The 10,315-nt window shown below is 41.4% G+C and overlaps 1 protein-coding gene across 1 annotated transcript; it reads right to left on the bottom strand.

Annotated features, from left to right (window-relative positions):
• Nucleotides 1-305: 305 nt before the first annotated feature.
• LOC116521922 lies at nt 306-4,937 on the bottom strand. The gene is given in 5 exon segments (XM_032236553.1): nt 306-452; nt 454-629; nt 1,838-1,906; nt 4,483-4,803; nt 4,892-4,937. Coding segments are annotated over 5 exon segments (759 nt in total).
• Between the last annotated feature and the right edge of the window lie 5,378 nt (nt 4,938-10,315).

Here is a 10,315-nt window from a genome sequence, read left to right as displayed (position 1 = left end):
TTGGCACCAGTCAGCTGTTGAGAAATGGGGCATGCTGGTCTGGAGAAGGAGGCAGCCATTGGGAGCACCTGGGCAGCCATCCACTGGGCTCACACTGTTCCCGTAGCCATCCCACAGCCATTCCCCCAGGTATGGCAAGTTGGTCAGGGCTTGACAGCTGGAAGAATAACTTGTTCCCCTTTGCAGACAATGGTAGTATGAAAGAAGGACAAAGTTATCTCAATACCTGAATGAGAAAACATAAAGTTTCTTCAAGTAAAGCCGAGGAGCAAGTAGGTTTTTCACACTTCCTCCTTTGCTTTCTCTCACTGTGGACCTCGTGCACAGTAATATGTGGCTGAGTCTGCAGCTGTCAGGGAACTCATTGTCAAATAATACTCATTGCGGGATTCATCAGCAGTCAAAGTTGTTCGGCTTTGGAGGGATGAGGCATAGTCTGTCCCTCCAGTTACTGCCATCCCAGTCTATCTGGCCCACCCATTCCAATCCTTTTCCTGGAGCCTGGCGGATCCAATCCCAGTACACCTTCTTGATGGAATCACCCGTCACTTTGCACGTTAATCTGAAGGATCCTCCAGGGCTCACTATTCCTGGCCCAGATTCCACAAGTTGGACAGTGGAGTGGACATCTAAATGAATGACAAATCAGGAATTAGTACAAAACTCTGCTTTTGTTTTATCTCATTCTTCATCTCCATCTGGAATATACTCACACACAGGAGTGGCTACTAAACAAAGAAGAAGAATGGCAAGATCCATTGGGCAGTGAGAAGTCCACACTTTCTTTACGGAGATGACACCTTTGGGTCTGCTATGCTCCTTGGTGAGATTGTGATTATTTAAAGGAGAAACAGCTCAGTGACCTCATTTGCATCTGGGTTTCACGTGGTAACTCAAACCAGTTTATAAGAATATAGGTTGCATCCATCAATCAGTCCTAGTCCAGATGTTGGTCTTTGATTAAAATGTCAGCATCTAAAATTAAATCAGAGTCCGAGGCAAAGGATTCCTCAAAGTTCCAATTTATTAAAAGAGCCATGTTGGCATATCTACAAAACGTGAATCTGAAAGCTTCTAGGGTTTCCCCACCCAGTTCAAGATCCTACTCTAAACCCACACGTTCATCACATAGTCCAATCTTCCACTGCCACGAAGTTTCAGCCAGGTGAAGAGACAAAGATGGCCTTGAGTTTCTAAGAAGAATGTTATTATGGCTACATATCACCCAAGTCGGTATCCTCTTTCCTATTCTATTCTATTCTGTTCTAGTCTTTGAACCTCTCTTAAATAAATGATATTTAAATGATGAATTCTAAGCCCATAAAGATACTGTAATGTATTCAACTTGTCATAGAAAATGGTGTGGATTTTCAAAGGAGAGTGGAATATGTTATTTTGCAGAGGTTCCAACTCAGAAAAGAATCAATATTCAAAATTAATCTGCACAGACACCCCAGCACAGAAGTGTGTATCAGCCACATAATGAACAGTGTTCATTATGCATATTACAGTTCACCCATTATTGATACACTACCATGATTTGTTAAAACAATAAGCTAACAATTTGATTTAAGCTAAGTGAGCAAAGAATGATTGTCAAGCTACAAAACGTCATGTTCACAACCAAAGGAGAAACTTCCAGGAAACTACTTTGCTATCAAACATTTTGCCCCAGAAAGTTGAATACCTTGTGGTCTTGAAAAAAGTCAGTTGGCCTTATGTTCAGGAAAGAAGGACTATAATTAAACTCACTTTGGTTTTGTGGTCGTGGGATGATGTCTGTGAATTTTCAAGCCAGCAACCAAGGGAATAATTAACCTCAAAGCTGAAATCTTACCACAAATCCGGTGTAGTTTGCCTTCCCCTCCACCATGATCAATCTGCTTTGATGGAGCAATAGTGACCCCTGGTGTAAAAGATAAACAGGACCAAGCCTGATTCAAGACCTTGCTTGGAAAAACAACATACCCCAGGTGGCCAGGAAGGCCCAACAGAGACTCCATTGCCTCAGAGACTCCATTTGCATAAAAACAGAGTTGAGCAACAACTGATGACCTCCTTTTATTGGTCCACAATAGAAAGTGTCCTCACTTATTGCATCATGGTATGGCATGTTGGTTTGACAGCCACAGATGAAAAACATCACAGAGGGTGGTGAGCACAGCCCAAAACATTATGGGCTCGAACACTTTGGTATAATTGTATGTAGTGTGCATTTTATATTAGAAAGATCTTTGCATATTAAACGGACCAAAGATGATGTAATGAACAATTGATATACATATGATTTGAAATACTTAACCACTATATGGATTAATAATTAATAATGGAAAACTATTTTTGGAACTCTGGATGATTGGTGACATTACGGTCAATTGAAAATATGAATGTATATTATAAATTAATGGGAATTCTTTGTTCTAATCTCTGCTTTTTCTCCTTGGAGATAGGTGATATTATAATACTTTAAAGACTTATTGTTATTTGATAGATAATTATGAATTCAAGGAAACAAGGATCGTTACAAATGAAAGAATAATGGTAATTTGAACACATACTGCTCAATGATAGTGAAATATTTCAGTTATGTTTAATGCAAAACCAGTGATGTTATTCTCAGTCTTAAGAATTGATGCACAAAAACTTGTAACCAAACGACATGCTTGATGAAATGGAGGAAAGTTGTTTTTTTCTGGTTTGGTTTTGTATGTGTTGTTTTGTTTAAAAAGAATAAAAATATATTTAAAAAACCATTATGGGCTGTCCCCTGATGCCACTAGTGTCAGAGTTCCAAATGGCATCTAAAAATAAATCCGAATCCAAGGCAAAAGATTCCTCAAAATTCCAATTTATTAAGAGAGCCAAATTGGCACATCTGGGAAAACCTGAATCTGAAAGCTCCCAGGTTTTTTCCACCTAGTTGAAAGTTCAAGAGCCTGCCCTCACACCCACAAGTCCATCCCAGGGTCCAATCTCCCACTGCCACGCTGGCAGCTTCCGCCCATCCAGTTTCGGCAAGGTGCAGAGACAAAGGATGACCTTGGCTTTCTAGAAAGAATTTTGTTATGGCTACCTATCACCCAACTCCGTATAATCCCCCCCTCCTATTTTCCCGCAATAGAAAATGAATAGTAGAATAATAGAAAGTGTGGGAGGCCCGAAGCCCAAAGAAAAGTCAGCTTGTGGGTCTGACAACTAATCTACAAGAATCTACAAGATCTACAAGAACTGCTTTGTGAAATTGACAGTTTTTGTCCTGCTTCAGATTCACTTCCTCTCACTGTGTATCTTGTACAGTAATAGATTGCTAGGGCTCGCTGCCTTAGAAGAGTGAGGAAAATTCTCAGGGATGACTCGCACCCGAGACAGCACTTCTTTACCCTCCTACCATCGGGAAGGAGATATAGAAGCATAGCCAGCCACACAAACAGGCTGAAGAACCGTTTTTACCCGTGGCTGTCAGACTCCTGAATGAGAATTAATCTACAAAAACATAGTATGATTGACTTGTGGGACTGGAGCAACATGTAACATGTCCACACTGGTGTAATAGGACTGGGTGTTTGTCAATATGACTTATTGGGTTAGGGGTTTTCTGTCTTCACTGTGAGTTGTCTTGGGGTGTTGTGTTGTGTGTGCACTGAGGAAGCTCAACCAATCTCTTTGTACATATGTTATGCACTGACACATAAATAATTCTAATTCTCCAGGAACTTGTTGTATTGAAAGTGTTTTGGAAAGCATGGCTGAGCTCCTGAAGATCAAAACAGATACGACGAGAATGCAAACTGCTCATTGGTTTCCTCATCAGAAATAACATTGGGAAGGTTAGTCATCTGGAGACCTTGGAGAGGGCAACATTCTCATTTTCATCCTTCTAATAGAGCGGAAGCGTCAAACTCATGTCATCACGACAGCATCACATGATGTATTAGGATTCCCCCCCCCTGGTGGGGGCAGGAACAGCGTGTGTTGCATCTGGTCCATGGGACATGAGTTTGACAGCTCTGTGATGGAGCCATCAGGGATTACAGGCTGAAGGAGATCAAGGCTCCTTTTACAGAGTTAGGCAAGGCTTCCTTGTTTTCCTTCATCGTCCCTCAGCTCCTAGAAAATAAGGATGGAAACCATGAAACCAATCGAGGAGAGAAGCAACCTAGAAACAAGGAGAAATTTCCTAACTGTGAGAACCATCAACCAGTAAACCATCAACCATCTGGTTTAAGTAGAATGACTTGCCTTCAGAAGCTGTGGGTGCAGAAGACACATTAGGTCTTATTCTCCAGCTAGGTCTTGCTTTTTGGGAAATATGGTATTAAATGCCTCCATCTGACTGACAATCTTAACTGGGGGTTATTTTGGGGGTAGGGCTCATTTTACGATCTTCCTGAAAAATCATGCTGCTGAATGACACTGTAGTTCTAATGCAAACAAAAAAAATCTACAAGAGCTGCTTTGTGAAATTGACAGTTTTTGTCCTGCTTCCTCTCACTGTGTGTCTAGCACAGTAATAGACAGCTGTGTCTTCAGCTTTGAGCCTGTTCATTTGCAGATACAGCTGGCTTTTGGCATCGTCCCTGGAGATAGTGAAGTGTCCCTTGACTTTGTCTGAGTAGAATGTTTTACTGGAATCACCATAGATATGTGCCACCCATTCCAGTCCTTTCCCTGGAGCCTGTCTCACCCAAGACATCGCATAGCTGCTGAAGGTGAATCCAGAGGCTTGGCAGGAGAGTCGGAGGGACTCCCCAGGTCTTCTTACATCCCCTCCAGATTCCACCAACTGAACCTGAGATTGGACACCTGGAAAGAAAGTTTGTTGGATAAGACTTCCTGGAGGTAACACAAGAAAATGAGTAATAACCACTCTCTTTGGAGGTAAAAATAATACCTCTTAGGACAACTAACAAGGACATGAGGTTCAGCCAGAGGGCCATATTGATTGATCAAAAGATGGGAGGATTCTTAAAGATGAGAAAACATGTAGACAAGCATTCCAACCTTTGAGATGTTGAGGGAATTAGGAGAACAGGCTGATATGGTTCCTTTGAACAGGAATCTGTCACTGAATTTACATAGCTCACAGGATAAAAGAGACAGCGTACTTCGACCTTCTTGAGTGTCTTCATTCTACTTTGTAAATGTGATGAAGAAGAAATACATTATCTCAATCCATTCATGTGACTTCATAAAGAAAAGGAACTAGAAGCAAATAGCATGCTATGTGCTGTCACAAATATGTTATTTGTTTATCCCACTCTGCAGACAACAGAAAGGTGAAAGAAGTAATAAATTATCTCCATCCATTCATGTGAATGTATAAAATTTCTTTAGGCAAAAGCCAAGAGGTTTTTCACACTTCTTCCTTTGCTTTCTCTCACTGTGAGTCTCCTGCACAGCAATATGTGGCTGAGACTGCAGCTACCAGGGATTTCATTGTCAAATAACATTCATTGTTGGAGTCATTGGCTGCCACATTTATTCGGCTTTGCAGGGATGAGGCATAGTCTACAATCCATTTATCACCCCAGCAGTGGTGGGTTTCAAATTTTTTTAGAACCTCTTCTGTAGGTGGGGCCTGCTTTGTGGGAGTGGCTTGCTGGTCATGTGACCAGGTGGGTGTGGCCAACTTGCAAAATGTGGTGAAACTCACTTAACAATGCTCTAGAGCCGAGGTGGCACAGTGGTTAAATGCCGCACTGCAGGCTACTTCAACTGACTGCAGTTCTGCAGTTCGGCTGTTCAAATCTCACCGGCTCAGGGTTGACTCAGCCTTCCATCCTTCCGAGGTGGGTAAAATGTGGACCCAGATTGTTGTTGGGGGTAATATGCTGACTCTGTAAACCGCTTAGAGAGGACTGAAAGCCCTATGAAGCGGTATATAAGTCTAACTGCTATTGCTATTGCTCTTGCTTAGCCAAAATGTTGGCTCAGAAACTCTGGCATTTGAAGCACGCAAGTCTTAAAGATGTCAAGTTACAAGACCCTTGCACCCCTAACCCTTTAGAAAAAAAACCCAGGGGTGTTCAAACTTGACAGCTTTAAGACTTGTGGACTTCAACTCCCAGAATTACTCCTCCAGTAATGTTGGCTCAGGAACTCTGGCATTGAAGTGTGCAAGTCTTAAAGCTGTCAAGTTACAAGATCCTTGCAACCCTAACCCTTTAGAAAAAAAAAACCAGGGGTGTTCAAACTTGACAGCTTTAAGAGTTTAAGGTTTAGATAGGACTCTTAGAGGCGAGCGATTGGTGAGCCAGCCAATCAGTGACCGGCAGGCGGGGCAAGCTTGGTGTGGACAGGCGAGGGACAGAGCTGGAACCGGTTCTAAATGACCCAGTAGATTCGTGGAACCTCTTCTATAGAAGAGGTTAGAACTGGATGTAACGCACCCCTGCAGCCCAGGCTATCTCACCCACCCATTCTCATCCTTTACCTGGAGTCTGGTGGATCCATCCTGAACATGCGTTCCCATCACCAACTATTTGTCCTGATTTAGATGAATTCACAATATCATGAATAAATTAAGGGCTAAGAAATATGGGTGGCAAAATGAGTGGGACAGGATCCAGACGAGTAGAGTAAATATCAACCTGGATTGAGTATCAAATTGAAGTAAAGGTAAAGATTCCCCTCGAACATATGTGCTAGTCATTCCCGACTCTAAGGGGTGGTGCTCATCTCTGTCTCAAAGCCAAAGAGCCGGCACTGTCCGAAGACGTCTCCGTAGTCATGTGGGCAACATGACTAAATGCTGAATGTGCCTAGAACGCTGTTACCTTCCCACCAAAGGTGGTTCCTATTTCTTCTACTTGCATTTCTATATGTTTCGAACTGCTAGGTTGGCAGAAGCTGGGCAAGTAATGGGAGCTCACTCCATTATGCGGCGCTAGGGATTCGAACCTCTGAACTGCCGACCTTTCTGATCGACAAGCTCACCTTCTTAGCCACTGAGCCACCGCGTCCCCTTGAAATTGAGGTATGGAACTCCTTAAATGAAAAAGTAAAAAGAGACTTATTCCTATAGACTGAAAGGATGGTGGTTGAATTCATTTCATAACTAACAGAGGCTTGTTTGTATAAAATGAATGGATGAAGTTTGAAGTGCAGAATGAAGACATGAATCGAGAATCCAAATTAATACAGTTGTTGTTTTTATTAGGAAAGAAATTTACAGAGCTGATTTTTGAAATGGGTGGTTTTTGCTTGGCTTCGCATATACTTCCTCTCACTGTGTCTCTCTGACAATAATAGACTGCAGTGTCCTCTGGTGTAAGGCTGTTCATTTGCAGATAGAGCTGGCTTTTGGCATTGTCCCTGGAGATGGTGAAGCGGCCCTTGACTTTGTCAGAGTAGTTAATATGTGAAGACCATATATTTGCCACCCATTCCAGTCCTTTCCCAGGAGCCTGTCTCACCCAGCCCATGAAATAGTTGCTGAAGGTGAATCCAGAGGCTTGGCAGGAGAGACGGAGGGACTCCCCAGGTCTTCTCACATCCCCTCCAGACTCCACCAACTGGACCTCTGATTGGACACCTAGAAACACAAGTTGTTTAATAAGACTTCCTGCAGATAACCAAAAGAAACTGAGGAATAACCCTTCTCTTTGGAGGGGAAAATAATACCTCTGAGGACAAATAACAAGGACACGAGGTTCAGCCAGAGGGTCATTATTGTTTCTTCAAAAGATTGGAGGATTCTTACTGATGGGAAAAACATTCAGACATTCACTCAGGGTTCAATTTCTGAGAGCAGAAGGAGAGCAGGAAGATAAGGTTCCATTGAACAGGAAGCTGTCACTGGATTTACATAGCCCTCAGGATAAAAGAGACACACACCGCTTTGACCTTCGAGAATGCCTTCATCCTCCATTGTAGATATGAGTGAAAATGTCCCAACATCAGTTATGGTGTATTTATTTTAATCCTTCAGACACATATGAAGCAACTGGTTGATTTTGTCAGAAGGAAATCAAATCTTCAAAAGTCAATATGCTGCCTCATTTGAGCATTTGCAGAGATCTATTGCTGGTAGATAATTTACTGTCTTATTCTCTGTATGATGGAGATGTAAATCACATTTAGTGGAACTATTTCCCACATTTTCAAGTAAAATAATATATAGTCAAAATTGAAATCCATATTTTAGTCAGAGTCCACTCAGTGTTCATCTATCAATGATAGTTCCTTCCCTTGTAGCAATTTTAGATACTTCTCAATATATGGTTCTTGTTGTAGTTTGGAGCATTTATTATTTTTTCTTTCTCTCTCTCATGCTTCAAATTTACTATTTACTAATGCAGAAAAATATGACTTACCTTTTGTATTTCCTCTGCCTTCCACAATATGGGGGATAATGAGACCTCTTGTCCTGACCTGATCACCAGTGTAGAGCCAATTCCAATGGCAAGATCAATATTTTAGTTTACCTGGTGCCTAACCAAGGGTTCATGTGGGTTTAATTCAGCTCATTGAAATTGCTTTTGGAAGTTAATTGCGTGGTTTGCAAAATTGGTGTAATTTGTGTCCACTGGAAGCACATCGGGAGTATCTGGAATTAGCCATCAAGAAAAAGTTAAGACATTCAAAGACCCCCCAATACCCAGGTTCACAGCTTGTCCTGCAGAATATGATGGTTGATACGGATTTCTTGTTTTGTGTTGTTTCCACCATTTGCACAATATTTTAACTTTTCCTCTAATGCCCTTTCAATGATGTTTCAATTTTTGACTTGCCATTTTTGTCTTCTTTCCTTTCCTTTCCTCTTCCTTCCTTTCCTTTTCCTTTCCCCTTCTTTTGAATTCCTTTCCTTTCCTTCTTCCTTTACTCTTCCTTTCTGTTCCTTTCCTTTCTCCTTTCCTCTTCTTTCTTTTCCATGTTCTTTTCCTCTCCTTTCTTTTCTTTTCATATTATTTCCTTTCCTCTTCTTTCCTTTCCTTTCTTTGCTCCCCTCCTCTTCCTTTCCTCTTCTTTCCTTTCCACTTCTTTCCTTTTCTTCTTCCTGTTTCCTTCTGCCTTTCCTTCTTCCTTTCCTCTTCTTTTCCTTTCCTTTCCTATCCTTCTTCCTTTCCTCTTCTTTCTTTTCCTTCTCCTCTTCCTCCCTTCTTTTCTTTTCATTTTCTTTCCTTTCCTTTTCTTTCCTTTCCTTTCTTTCTTCCTTTCCTCTTCCATTTCATCTTTTTCCTTTCATTCTCTCTTTCCTCTTCTTTCTTTTCCTTCTTCTTTTCCTCCCCGTTCTTTTGTATTCATTTTCTTTCTTTTCCCCTTCTTTCCTTTCCTCCTTCCTTTCCTCTTCCTTCTTTAATTTCCATTCCTTTTCTTTCCTTCCCTTGCTTTGCCCTGCCTCCCCTCCCCTCCTTTTCCCTTCCCTTCCCTCTCCACTCCTCTCCTTCCCTTCCTCATCATTAGCAGTCTTTGACTGATCATTCCAGATAAATTCCTAGGTTTCTTCCATGCAATTTGTTTTTTCATGATTTTGAAATTCCCATCTGTAGTTGTGAACAAATAAAGGCGGCAGGCAGTGAGCCAAGAGAGAGGAACTGTTTTGAACATATCAAGCTTGGTCTGCAAATGAAAAAGGAAGAAAGAGCAACCATTTTATTTCCTACCTATAAAAAGTATTATGAATTCTTCATAAGAATTCTAGACCCTTGGGGAAGGATGGTCTCCAGAGACCCATTGAGTGATGGTTCGGAGACAGCAGAGGAAACCATCAGGCTAACTGATGAAACCACACTTTCATTTATGTTAAGTGGAGGATTTCATTTCATTAGGCCCTGCTGCCCTCTTGTGCAAAGCAGATAGAAGTGAGCCATCAGGCTTAGGGTCTGAAGAGACCTTCATTATATAGGTTAGGAAATAGGGCTTGGGACAATGTTTCTGATCTCCAGCAGCTCTCCAGTGTTTGCAGATGGAAAGAAATGAGCTGCATAGCCCCACCTCAATAAATAAATAAAATTAAAATGATATGGTATATTTAGTTCCTTGGAATCAGTCTCAAGAACGTGTCATGATGAAAATATGTAATATATCCATTTCATTGATAATGATATAAAATATACATTATTTCTTCCTTAGAACTAGCAGATGCTCATTTTCTCAGCTGTAATGTGTAGTTCAGCTTTGGTGAAACTGCTGTCATTAAAGGACAATTCGGTACGACTCATCAGATTTTTCCCATTCCTACCATTTCACAAACTTACTGACCTCAGTTGAAAGCCACTAAACACCTGGATATAAAGAGGAGAAATGGCCAAGGTTTACACCACTCTTAGGACTTGTTAATCAACCCAACTACCAGGACACTGTATCTCTAAAT

This window comes from Thamnophis elegans, chromosome Z, assembly GCF_009769535.1.
Source record: "Thamnophis elegans isolate rThaEle1 chromosome Z, rThaEle1.pri, whole genome shotgun sequence".
Classification (NCBI taxonomy): domain Eukaryota; kingdom Metazoa; phylum Chordata; class Lepidosauria; order Squamata; family Colubridae; genus Thamnophis; species Thamnophis elegans.
Note: the sequence above shows the minus strand (reverse complement) of the source record. Positions and strands in the feature narration are given on the sequence as shown.